At 40.1% G+C, this 14,143-nt stretch overlaps 1 protein-coding gene across 2 annotated transcripts in view; it reads left to right on the forward strand.

Moving 5' to 3' along the window:
• Window positions 1–2,322, forward strand: part of elp2 (elongator acetyltransferase complex subunit 2) — a 57,908-nt gene extending 55,586 nt beyond the window's left edge. Inside the window, exons 21-22 of one of the 2 annotated variants that reach the window (XM_042332050.1) lie at window positions 184–294; window positions 2,113–2,322. In XM_042332050.1, the coding sequence (XP_042187984.1) occupies window positions 184–294; window positions 2,113–2,269 (268 nt within the window). In that variant the 3' untranslated portion in view covers window positions 2,270–2,322. Of the gene's footprint in view, window positions 1–183; window positions 295–2,112 lie in introns of those variants that run through there. The other variant, XM_042332051.1, reaches the window with a different exon arrangement.
• The last annotated feature ends 11,821 nt before the right edge of the window (window positions 2,323–14,143 follow it).

Below are 14,143 nucleotides of genomic sequence, written 5' to 3' on the forward strand. Positions count from 1 at the left end.
TATTGATCCAAGAGGATATGTAGGATTTTGCTGTATGTGTAAATGTATACTTGTTTTGAAGTGTTGCAAGTATCCATTTGTATACACATTTTCATATCTATGGCTTTCTCCTTTAAGCAGCTGAGAAATGCCCACTTTATATAGATGTAAAATGAGATCTAATGTTTTCTTCTCCCTTGACAGCTACATTCTTGCAGTAGGTTTGGAGTGTGGCAAGATAATGTTGTATAAGTGGAAAGCAGCAGAAACCACTCAAAATATAGACTGGATCAAATGTCTGGAACTGGACAAATCGTATCCTTTGTGTGCATCAAATATACCACTTTACCAAGTGATTCAGAAGCTATGGTTGAATTGCATGTTTAGGGTTGTTGGTTTTAATTTTTTTTAAATTTACTGAATAACAGTGATGTTTATTTTACCTTTTGGGATTTTGTCCCATTTTTAGCGATCAATTTAATTACAAAACCTCTCAGTTTTAAGGTTACTGAAAGTCAGGTTCTCCTTAGAGCTGAGTTACAATTTTTTTATCAGAGGGTGTCTCACTTATGCAGAAACTCATCATCATGCTTTATTTAAAAAGGTGTTTAACAATCAGAATTCAATTTGCTTGATTTGGGAAAAAATTTAAAAGTCAATGAATACCGATTTCTACCTTTCTAAAATCAGAAACCAATAAGTCTACCTCTAATTATCTCTTTAATTCAACAAAACTGATGTCAACATAGATTATTCTCTTGTTGAACAGATTGAAACATGAAGTCTGTCCTTTGGCTGCAAAGTGTGATTTATAATTTAAAATTCATGATCTAAACATACTATTTATAGTCTCTCCTTGAACCACTTTGCACGGGAATTTCAGTTTCAGTGCCGTTGGTTAATCCATCTGGATAGAGAATTTAAAGTGCTTTCTAGGATTTCAAACCCTTCAAGATTCTTTCTGATCAGATATTGTGTTCTATGTAAGAAATGGTGTACTGTACGTAAAATCTTGCTTTTGTTGAGTTACTATTATAGAATTCTAACCCCTGACTTCTAGTTTGGTAACTGGGAATTACTTAATTTAATTATTTTTTCTAGCATACAAGCAATCACAATGGCATGTATATATCTGTCAATAAGCACTTATTTTCTGTTTAAGTGCCTTAAAAAGGTTCAATTATATTACAATCAAGCTTGCAAAAGTCGTTTCCCATCATCATGTATGTTGGAATCTATTTCAGTATCATGCTTTGTAGGTGCCAATATCCTTCCTCACTACCTAAAAGTTAAGATCCATATTTGGATCAGCCACAATCTAATAGAATGGCAGAGCAACCTCGAGGAGCTGAATAGCCTACTCCTGTTCCCATGCCACATATCTAAAAAGGGAAGATAATATGGGATCTCCTTGGGGCTGAGCTAGCTCCAAAGTGATGTGTTTTGTTTCTGGTCAGTCAGGTGTCTAACACATGCAGAAAGTAATCACCATGTGGAGCTTGAGTGAGGTAGAATTGAGATAAGGGGTGATCTGACAGAGTAGAAGAAAAGCTTGTCAGACAGTGGATGTTAGAGAGAAGGTAGAACTGACGATCAAACTGGAAGCCAAGGAATTGGTTTGGTGAGTTGTATCTGCAGAGGACAGACAACACCTGTGATTCCTTGCAGAAGATAGCTTTCAAAATACTCTGTTCCTTCGGTTGGTTAGAAGTGAGGTGCTCTGAATTATTCATTATTTTCTAACAAAGTTTTAAAAGTTATTTGTCAGATGTGTGAAATATCAATGTCCTGATTTTTTGGAAGTGAATACATCAAAAAATACAGCAAATTACACTTAGTAATCTTCAGTGTTCATTTTATCTTCACTGTAGCATCTCTGTTAGCCCCGACATGAGTGACTTGTTTCAACTTGAATTTGATGCGTGGAATTTATTTGGAATTAATTGTAGATATGAATATAAATCTTTCACTACTATCATTAATATTTCTTGTATGTCAGTCATTCACAACAGACCATAGTAAATCATAACTCTAATTATATGAATAATGGAATTTAAATTCTTAACCTTGCCTTATTCTGACATTTATGATTCACCTGATATTTATTTACTTCTTTAACTGCAATTGTTCCAGGCAATGTCACACTCTAGCTGTCAAGAGGCTGCGTTGGAGACAATCGGTGGGAAGAGCAGGTTGCAATGATGAATCTGATAGCAAGTGGTTACAGTTGGCTAGTTGTAGTGCTGATCATAGTATTAAGATCTTCAATGTGGATAGATCTCGCCTTTAATTTTAATTTTTCAAAATAAATACATTTCATTCAAATATCCCACATGTCTCCTGTTTTTCTTAATGTATGGTCCAGGCTGCTTGGTAAGAAAACTTGGAGAATATTATGGAAAAATTCTCATTGATATTGGTGAGCTATTAAAAAGGTCCAAGATGTGCGCTTGAATAATAACAGAGTTTCACCAAAGTGAGTGATATCTGGGAACTCACAGTCACCAGTTGCTTAAAAGTTGGTACAGTTTTTGTTTCTGTCTGACTTTCTTCCAACCAATGACCAATGACCAGGGAGTCTGTTAAGGTTGCAAATAAAATGTAGAGTAAACTGCTCAAAACCTGCCTTGCAAAATTCAGTCCCTTTTATGTAAATGTCTTCAGCATAGTAGTGGTAGAAAAAAGGGGCTGATGAACTTAGTTTATTGAGTAAATCCCAATCCTTTTGCTGTGAGATTTTCTGCAGGCCTTTAATGAATCTCAAAATGAGATGACTGACCTGTTTCCGAGTTGCTTATTGTTATTGTTCACATGTAAGAATTGTTACTACCCTGAGATGTAAATATTTCCTTTCACACGATGAATTTGAGGACATTTGACCGAAATGTACTAATCGTGCTAGAATTGCTTTATTTGAATAGTGGATTGACATCTGTTTTGTAATGTATAGTAGGATGTGTGTATGTGTTTTATTCTTCCCTCCTCCCCCACATTGTCATTAAGAGCTCCTTGGATGGACAAGCAGATTACAGGATTGTTGGTGTTGCCAAGCTTACTACTGTATCAATAAAATGGAATTGATTATTATTGTAATCCCTGTGTTACTGAGCAATGAGGTTGAATATTTTTAGTGGTACTTCTGGCAGAATACAAAGAGAATGGCTACGGCTGTGTGGAAAACTTGCTTGCTGAACATTAAACTAATATCTCAACCTGCTCCAACAGTCAAAAGATGCATTTCCATTCTCAACATGCTGTGCTTCACACACAGTAACATAACAGTCCACCAAGGTCTATATTGTTGGGACATCCAAAGAAACTTGTCTCCTATGATAAATTCCTTTGTGACCATCTACTTTCGGGTTTGAGTATGACTGAGTTGTATCAGCTGGATATCAGGGGAAGTTCCTCCTACTTTGTCCTTCCTTACTAGGAAATCAGAATTATGCTTTTTTTTAAAAAAAAGTAAGATGACCCAGGACAAGAAGGTGAACAGTTGACTAGGAGATGATTTCAATTATCACTTGCTATCTAGTAATAGATAACCTCTTTTCTTTTGTAGGTTGGCACCTTGTTACTGTGGTACAATATTATCAAATCCAGCCTTGGTTCTCAATATTTTCTGTCGCAGATACTAACAGAAGAGATTGACAGCTTACCATCTTGAGCAGCCATGGAGAAGCACAGCTAGAAGAGGGTGCTATTTAAATTTCTTCAGGTACTCAAGAAGTCCAATGATTCCCTCCCTTTCTGGATCCAAGGTGTCTGAACAAAGTGGTTGATGTATCAGCTTGACTGCAATCTACTGTTCTTGGAATTCAATTGTTTCTTAAAACATAAACTTTCAAGATCATAAGGAAATAATTAGCATTTTATAGCACCTTCAAACATTGTAAATTTCTATAGCATTTTATAGAACTTATTATCAAGTGTGAATATTTTTGCAAGGAGAGTTGACAGCTATTTTGCACCCATCAAGAGTCGTAAATGACCAAGAGGTGAATGACCAGTTTATTTAGAGAACTGTTGGTTCCTCTCTTTTGGAATAGATCTTTAGCATCTGCCTAAAAACAGATGGGTGGGACCTTGGTTTAATATCTCATTCGAAGGACAGTATCTTAGACAATGTAGATCTCCACAAGTACTTTAGTGAAATATCAGTCAAGATTATAATTATATTATTACAGGACATGGCAGGCTGGAGTCAGCTCAGTGTTTGTTTGGGTTGATTAAATAGCTTGTGCTGACCTCCCTTGAAACCAATGAATTTGGTCACTCAGTCCACGACTGTTTGTGGTACGTCATTGTGCGCAATTTTTATTCACAAAATATACAGTAACTCCACTTTACAGTATATTCTGTGAAGAGCTTTGAGAAGTCTTGAAGACATGATAAGGTACTATATCAAATGCAAGAATTATTATGAGCAATTAGAAAGGTTTGTTTTGGAAATCCCCAATAAGATCCAGGTAGGTCTAATCCTGTAGAGTGTGGATGATGTTATTAATTCAAAGAATGAAGACAACCGGACCTATAGGTAATCTTTGCAGCACGGGTTCCTGCAGTATTGTTGAAGCATGTACTTGGTTTCAAAGTACAGCAAATTGATTTGCATAATAAAGTATTTAGCTGGTACAAAACTATACTAAACAAATGTTGAAAACTTGCCTATTCTCGGGCTGTGTTTCGGTTTGGTCATAACCAATTCCAGTTATTAGTTACAATAATTTGGATGTCATTTATTAAACATTTACCAAGAATAGAACAATTTTCTCAATTTTTTCATAGATACAATCATAAAAAGTATAATATTAGGCATGGAAAGAGGCTGTTACAGCTTATTCTGCCTTTGTGGTGCTAGCTACATTTATTGTATTTCTCAGCACTTTCCCCCTCCTTTATTTCAATTCTTAGAATTAGAATTTTATAGCACAGGAAGAGGTCATTTGGCCACTGTGCTTATTGATTTAATCTCCCTTTGAACTGACAATAATTAATAGCTGCTGACTAAATTTATTGATTTTCTTTGGACAGTAATGGGAAACTGCAGGCGATAGGCTCTTAATTTTTAGTTAAATAGCTTAATTGTTAAATGATCCACTAAATTGCTAAGTTTGCTGCAGAAATGCTCACTATTACAGAGAAAAGATGTACACACAGAGGATTGCACAACGCTGACATGTAATTTGTGGCCTAAGTTAATACATTGCTTGAGTGCCAAATATGAATAACTAATATATGAAAAGTGAACTCCCAACCCACGACATTGTTCTCAATATTGATATCCTGATGCTGTCCCCCAATTCACTTTCATACAGTGACTTTCAACTGTTGGTTAACCGAAATGCAGTTTTTTTCTTTGGACGTTTAGTAAAGACATGAACCTCTGCCTCCTCGACCTCGCCGTCAATTTTTAACACTGTGGACTACTCAATCCTCCTCCACCGCCTCTCCTCCCACCTCAACCTCCAAGGTTCTGTCCTTGACTGTTCAGGTCCTACCTTTCACACTGCCTCCACTTTGTCTCAGCAAACGGCTTCTCCACCAGCCCGCGCACCGTCTCGTGCAGCATTCCCCAGGGCTCTGTCCTCAGTCCCCTCTTCTTCACCCTCTACATGCTCCCCTTGGTGACATCATCTGCAGACATGGGGTAAATTTCCACATGTATGCGGATGACACACAACTCTTATCTCTCTGCCTCTACCCTCAACTCCAGGATTACTGGCGTCCTGACTGACTGCCTGTCCGACATCAAGTCCTGGACGAGGGACAACTTTCTCCAACTGAACGTCAGCAAGACCAAGGCCCTCCTGATTTGCTCGCGCCAGCACCTCTGCACCTCAGGCGTTGGCAGCATCAGCCTCCACGGCTGCACACTCAACCTCACTAAGCCAGTCAGGAACCTGGGTATCTTGTTTGACCCTGAACTGCCCTTTCTCCCCCACATTCATGCCCTGACTGGCACTGCCTACCACCACCTCCACAATATTGCCAGACTCCGCCACAGCCTCATCCCTCAGGCTGCCGAAACCCTCACCCACGCATTCGTCACATCAAGGCTCGATTACGGGAACTCCCTCCTCATCAGCCTTCCCAACTCTTCCCTTCACAAGCTGCTGATCATCCAAAACTCTGCAGCTCGTGTACTCTCATGCACCAGTCTCCGTGATCCCATCACTCGCACCCTCGCCTGACTCCCCTGGCTCCCCATCCCCCAGAGGATCAAAGTCAAGATCCTTGTCCTCATTTTCAAGGCCATCCATGGCCTTGCCCCCTCCTACCTCTCTGACCTGCTGACTCCCTACCAACCTGCCCGCTCCCTCTGTTCAGCGGGCTCCGGTCTGCTCCATGTCTCCCGCCCTACCATTAGTGGCCGGGCTTTCAGCTTCTCTGGCCCCACACTCTGGAACTCCATCCCACGGTCCCTTCACCTCGCTTGCTCCCTTGCCTCCTTCAAGACTGGTTTCAAGATCCTCCACTTCGATCGTGCCTTCAGTCGCCCTCACACCTCTCTGCCTTCCCTCACCCCTACCCCACCCCTCCCGCATGCTCGGGTCCTGACCCCTGACTGTCCAGCGCCTTGGGACTTCCTCCTGACGTGAAAGGCGCTCAATAAATGTAATTTTGTTGTTACTACCGATCGTACAATCACAAGGGAAGCTCCTTCAGCGTATTTGATCTCGTCCTTCCAGAATGTCCACCCTACTATTTGTTTGTTGTTAATTTCCCTCTGGGTAAAGAAACATGATATCTGTCTTGAAACTGTACTCTTACTCTAAATCTGTGTTATTTTGTCCTGTTGCCCGGCCTATCTGAAAATATTTTTTGGGTTTATTTTCTCACGCCCATTTAAAGTCTGATATTCCCAAATAAAGTCCCCATTGAGAATGCCCTGAGCCAGAAAGCAAATGTGCAACTCAGTTTCAGGGCATTGACATTGAGAATAATGTAAGGAAATCTGCCTCCTGCACACAGAGGTAATTTATTAATAATAATAATCCTTGCACCTTATCACATCTTCGAGACGTCTCAAAGTACTTCACATGATATACTGTAAAGTGAATTAACTGCATGTTTTGTGGGCAAAATTTATATCCAATGTTTAAGGAATCGTTACATTTTTAGTTTCAATCTGATTTTTGACCCTTTTGTGAAATGTAATGGCACCTTAAGATGCTTATTGATGGAGGTAAGTCTACTGATCTGTCTGAAAGCCAAGTGATTTTGGCAGAGGACCTGTGAGAATGGTTAAATTGTCATCCCTGATTTCTTCACTAATTCATCTAAAATCCTAAACAGAACTGTATCTTTCAGTACATATCAGAAAAGCCTCATTGAAAACTGCAAGGCACAATGTAAATAAGACTACTAGAATTCTTGAAACACTTAAGTTATTCCTAGTCTTATTGTACTAGTTAATAGCAACAATTAGATTCTGTTTCTAAGCACAATTGGTACTATTAGACACGGCAACATTCAACCACATTTTTCTAATTATTTAACAGTTTATGGTGCAAATAATGTTCGACTATGTCAACAGGTGCTTTTATATTAGTTTCTGTTTGCAGTCATCTCCCAGGCTCGTTGCACTATAATGAGAGGATTCTTCAACAAGCTACTTCCTTCTGTTCAGATGAAAAATACCTCACATGTTTCTCTGTCAGCTTTACACCAGGACATGAATGTAAAATGTACCCTGGCATTTCAGTGGATTAATCAGAGCTCAACAGTATTGGATGAGACAAACTTAGTTCCTGTTTTATGCGTTGTGGTTCAGGTGGATGTTAGATCCCAGTGACCACTGTTTTGCAGAACAGTAGATTCCTGGCTAATCTTTTCTCATCCAAAATCAACAAAACAAATTGGTCATTAATTTCACTATTTGTCTGTATTTGCTGGTGGATTAGTGACTGTAATTCCCTTCAGGGCAACACTTGTAAAATTTGAATGAAGCATTTATACATATAAATTTATACAAGATACTACCCTGCGTGAAGGGTGCCATGTAAAGGCAAGTTGTAAATTGTAGTGTACTGTATTGTCTTTCAAGACCTTAAGTGCAATTTGCTAGTTTCCAATGGGAAGAGGGAAAATGAGTCCTAGGGAATCAGCCTTGCCTAGTCCACCATAGAAGTGATTTGGCATCCTAAAGCTTAGTGGCTAAAGAGCACTTGCCTCGCATGCGAAGGACCTGGGTTTGATTCCCGGGCAGAGTGAAACACTAGGCAAGTTTGCTTAGTCTACATGCCTCTGCTTGCCTAGCAGTAAGTAGGAACCCAATTGTTAGTTGATTGGCAGATCACATTTCTGGGGGGAATAATCCCTTCGAACCAAAAAAAAATTTGGTCACTCGATCCACAACTGCTTGTGGGACACTGCCCTGTGCAATTGGCTGCCGCGTTTTGCTCACAAAATATACAATCAATTTATTTTACAGTATATTCTGTGAAGCGCTTTAAGATGTCTCGAAACATGATAAGGCGCTATCAAATGCAAGTATTATTAGTCTACAGACAACAACAACAAGATTACATTTGTATAGCACCTTTCACGTCGGGAGGATGGTGCTGGACAGAGTACAGGGTTTCAGACTCGAGCTGGGGTTGGGGGGGAAAGGGAGGGCGGGGGGGGGGGGTGGCCGATGGTATGGTCGAAGAGGAGGGTTTTGAAGCGGGATTTGAAGGAGGCTAAGGAGGGGGTGAGGCGGAGTGACTGGGGGATGGAATTCCAGGGTTTGGATGCAGAGTGGCTGAAGGCTCTCCCGCCAATGGTGGGCCGGGTGGGTCGGGGGGCGTGGAGCCGGCCGGAGCCGGCTGAGTGGAGGGAACAGGTGGGTTGGTAGGGGTTTAGGAGGTCACAGAGGTAGGATGGGACGAGGCCATGGAGGGCTTTGTATGTGAGGACCAGGATCTTGAACTGGATCCTCTGAAGGATGGAGAGCCAATGCAGTCGGGCGAGAGTTGGGAAGATGGGGTCACGGAGTTTGGTGCGGGAGAGGACACGGGCTGCAGAGTTCTGGATTATCTGCAGCCTGTGGAGGGAGGAGTTGGGAAGACCGACAAGCAGAGAGTTTGTATAGTTGAGCCTGGAGGTGATGTAGGCATGAACAAGAGTTTCATTCTGCACCAGTTAGTTTTCCTTCCATGTTTCAACAATAACTGTTTACATTTGTTCTAAATGATATTGTAAAGTGCAAGTGCTCTAAATTGTAGTTGAGCAGGATATTTTACAAGAATAAGCAATAAAATGATTTAGTTTTCAGTTACAATTTCTTTTTTTTAAAGAGTCAGAAGTTGTGATTTTGCAATAACCCTAACAAACCAACAGAGGGTGCTGTTCAATTACCTATGGATACACTACGCAATTGAAAGGATGTGTTTGGAATGAAGTATCTTCAGATACTGTGCATCTTGAGGCAAGATCAATTCCTTTCTCAACGTTGGTGGCAAAGCGAGTATTTATACTGGCATATAACCATTGTCTACCAGTGGGAGAATTCACTATCAAAAATATTATCTTGGAATGATTTGCTTTTAGGTGCAATCTCACTGTCCTCTTCGGGAACTGTATCTTTGGAGCTGAACTGGCTCCAAGCTGACATGCTTAGCAAAAGAATGTTGCAATTAAATCAATCATCTGTGGCAGTCTCTGTAGTCCAGTTCATGAGCCAGGCATATCTGTAAGACTCCATGGCACTGTTAATGGCAGACAGCCCAGCCTGGCTCATTGGTAGGACTTGAATGGTAAACTTGGGGCATGGATTCTTCCCACTCAGCTCCTGTTAACACTGCAAGCCAAAGCCCTAATGATAAGGTAACCGAACAGCAGGCAAGTTTGCCAGGCATACAAGTTTAGCTGGTTAGTCTCCAGCAGTAGCCCAACACACACTCTGGCGTCCCCAAATCTTGTCTTTTGTCAACCTATGTCCAACACTCTCTGGAATTAGATAAACCCAGTGCATTCTTCTGCGGAGTGAGGGCATATTCTATTCCAGACACTGTGTTTTTCAGGTGTAGGTGCCATATAGAGTCTGGTTTGGATACTTTTCAGCATTGTGATGGAGGGAGGAGGTAACTTTACTTTCAGTCAAAGTTCAGCAATACATTTAAGTTTGGATTTATTTATGTTTATCCTTTTAATATATTTTTGGCCTCTGTGATGGAGTTTGTGTCATCAAATTTTACAGCTCTTGATGTCAACACCATATATTATATATGTATTACTTTAAAAGGGGGCTGCTGTAGTTCTCTTGTACTGTTATTTCTCAGGCTGTGTAGAAAATCAATAATTTCATTTTAAAAGTACCATACATCAAAAGATAAAGGGGTTTTCAACCATTGTACTGTGAAACTCAACTCGCTAGCCCTTTAGCCTGTTGACACTCTGTCCAGGCTCACACATGAAGAACTGCCATTGATCAATGTATGGAATGACTGCCACTACCTGTGGAAACCCATTCTAGCACGAATCAACACCTGAACTAGAAAAAGAGTGAGGGAGAGCAGATTTTATATAGTGTACTGTTCCTGTGAACTCACAGTTATTATCTCATAATCTTTGATCTTTCAATGTGGATCTCCTCACATATTAGCTGCTCAGAGAGGCCTGGCTGTACCTGCAATGCCCTAATAGTCTCAACTGTTAGGCAGAAATATTTGTAAAACAGGTTTAAAACCAGCCTTCCAAATTCCACGGCCAGAATATTTTTTGAAGAACCTCAGAATTGAAGGAATAAGGAATTCAAACATTGCTTTTGTTGTTGATGTCATCCATAAACCCATGTAGTTTAATAAAACCTGGGTATTCATTGTTTATAAATTGCTAGTGAATTTAGTAATTGTAGAAACATAGAAATGTACAGAAATCATAGATTTTTATATCACAGAAATGGGCTATTCGGCTTATCAAGTCTGCACTGGTGTTTTTCTTCATTATGAACCACCTAATCTAATCCCACTCGCCTGCTTGCTCATAATACTGTTTAAAATTCCTGCTCTATAAAAATCTAACCAATTCCCAATCTATGGACTGCTGTGACTAACATTTGTGGCAGAAAATTCCACAGCCTTGGAGTGCTTAACGTTGGTTATAATGTTGACGCTAAGCCGGGAGTAAGGGGAGGTGACTGAAAGCACAGTCAAAGAGGAAAGTTCTTCATGCGTGATCTGAAGACAGGCAAAGAGGAGTCAAGATGGAGGGATTGAGGCAAGGAGTTCCAGAGGTTTGGTTGCAGTGCTGAAAACACAATCAATCGCTGATCATGAAGTGGAGAGGTCAAGGGACGCCACAGAAGGCCCAAGCCGCTGAGTGAAGGAAGCAGGTAGAGTAATGGGGTGTGCACAGGTAGGGTGGTGCTAGAGCATGAAATGATTTGTAGGTGAGTGTGAAGGTCTTGATATTGTTTTGTTCTTCGATTCCAATACACAGAAATGTCCATGTGTAAGTGGAAAACATGAAACTTGGCCAATCATTTTGGTTGTTTTGGTTTATGCCATAAATCAAGAAATATTCAATCAAGAAAACCTGGAAACACACGACTGACGGAACACAGACTTACCTAAACTAATGCGAATGTTAGGGAGGGATGCTTCTTGACAGCCACATGGGTTGCAATCGGCCCTGCTCTTAAGTGTGGATATAAGTTTCCGTATTGTCGAAAATACCTGGCTAACCAAGAAAAACTCTGGCTATAAAACTAATGATTCTGTCTTTGTTTCATGGTCTTGTCTGATTTGTTCTACCAGCTTTTAATGACATTTACATCCATCACACGTCATGTATTAGAATCCAACACTAAATCAATCTTAGCATTTCTGGCAAATATCCATTATTTGATAGAAGAATGTATTTACCACCTAATAGCAATGTTGCCAATGATTTCAATTTAAAAGGAAAAAATGTATTGGGTTCTATAATTGCGAGTAAATAATGCTCGACATTTTCGGTGAGTTTGAGAACGCTGCTGTCAATCTTGAAGATGATAAAATGTGACAACTTCAGGGCTCAGGCAACCCATGTACAGGCAGAATAATGATGTCATCACAGGGCCTTGGTCCTCACTGATGATTGTCAGTCGGCCTCATGGGCCAAATGCAAACAGATGGTTAAGGGATGTATAAACAAATGTTAACTGACACATCAGCTCTTAACCAAAAGGGTTCTATTCAGAAGCATTTTAGGAATCCTTTACCCTTTGCCTTTAACGATGCAAACTCTAGGGGAAATAAACCTCTATCGGATGAAATTTACTTTTTTGTGTGTGAAAAGTGTGACAACTTCGATGTTAGGATTTGAGAACTTAGGTGTTGTTAGAATCATAAAAAACAGACCATTTGGCCCATCAAGTCTGCAATGGTATTTTTCTCCAGTTTAGTTCTAGCCTGTGCTCACTCCACATACTCGTCATCAAGGATCCATCTCAGGATCCATCTGTTCCCTTTAAAACAAATTTATGAGACAGCCTCAGCAATGGACTGTGACAGAGAATTCCCATTCCAACTACTTTCTGTGTAATCTCTTTTAATTCCTTTTATCATTATTTAATATTCACACTTGACACTGACTCACTGACATGTAGAAATAATTATTATTACTCAGTTTTATCAACGATGAAGGATATCATAAGTTCAATCACATCCTTATCCAATGTCCGCACGTACACACTTTCTAGTAGAGTTGATCCGGAACATATCTTCTCCGCATTACCTAACAAGTCTGACTCCTATGGGCTTGAGTCGGGATCTCGACAAGGAATACTAAGGAGCAGGATGTTGGTGTGCTAAGGAGCAGTAATGTGAATGCAATGAGGTACATTAGGCATTTGGACCTGTTAAAGCAGATACCGAGAATGGGTGTGAGAACATGATGCCACTGGAGTTCACAGACAGCTACCTGCTATCTCAATATTCTGAATGTTAAGGACACCAGGTGTAACAGCAGTAGTGCCAGCAGGCTGTAATGAAACTCATCAGCTGGTGCGCAGATGTTGTTCTTGCTGAGCTTCAGAGTAGGCTGTAGGACATGTCCACAGTTATCAGTTTTGGGTAATTTGCAGTTGAAGCTTAATATGTTTTGAAGACCAGCACATTAATATCACTACTAGTATCTTTGCTGGTCTTTCTCTTTGACCACAATTATTCTCCAGTTTAGTTCTAGCCTGTGCTCACTCCACATACACGTCATCAAGGATCCATCTCAGGATCCATCTGTTCCCTTTAAAACAAATTTATGAGGCAGCCTCAGTAATTACCATTATTACCATTTATTGTTTTTTACTAAAGCAAAATCAGATTTTTTTAGTTAATAAAAAATGTTCGGCATTCTGTCTCCAAAACCTCATTTGCCCTTGCTTCTCGTCAGGGTGACACAATGTCAAGCAGACTAGGGAAATTATCTTCATAAGTTGACTCTGCCGAGTGTCAACACACAAGAGTTTCAATAGAAACTGCATAGCCCCATTTCACTCCAATCAATATACCAGGAATTAGATATCACTTCTTTTGTCTTTCTCTCTTTCCCTACCCCCAGTTAAAGAAATAGATTATTAAATATATATTCACCTCAACTCACCTACCTTTGATGCTGCCGCTTTAGAGGAACCTTGTGGATTCGACACAATATTCTCCCCAGTGCACATAGTTTCTGCAATAACAGTAAAATCTAGCCCAAACATTGATAAATCTTCATTAAAATCTTCCCTGAAGTGTGTATTTTTAAAACACAAGCACATCTAAATATGAAGTGGAATTACCTTCTTCCTGCCTTCCCCAACCCAAGCTCCAGCAAGACACTGCCCTGGATGGATAAATGTTCACTGCCAGGTAAATGTTCACTGCTTAGATCAAGTAGTCTTAATTATCCACAGCTTGATATTTGCATGAAGTGGTCTAATTTGGGTCCATCAACATATTAGTCAGAAACTCTCACGAGTCCAACATGAGATGAGAATAGGCTTTCTTGCTGAATCAATAAAATTGCTCTGATTCACAGACCTTGTGGGATGGTATTTTCTCTTCTTCAAAGGCACTGTAATTTTTCTTCGTTTACAGAATGACGGTTGCAGAACTCTTTTGCTCTCCGATTTGTTTAAACATTTAAAATGCAGACAACCCAACACAGAACTCTCCCATTACCTTATTATTAACAAGGGGTGACATCTTGATTA

The sequence above is a fragment of the Callorhinchus milii genome, unplaced genomic scaffold (genome assembly GCF_018977255.1).
Source record: "Callorhinchus milii isolate IMCB2004 unplaced genomic scaffold, IMCB_Cmil_1.0 Scaffold2, whole genome shotgun sequence".
In the NCBI taxonomy this organism is placed as follows: domain Eukaryota; kingdom Metazoa; phylum Chordata; class Chondrichthyes; order Chimaeriformes; family Callorhinchidae; genus Callorhinchus; species Callorhinchus milii.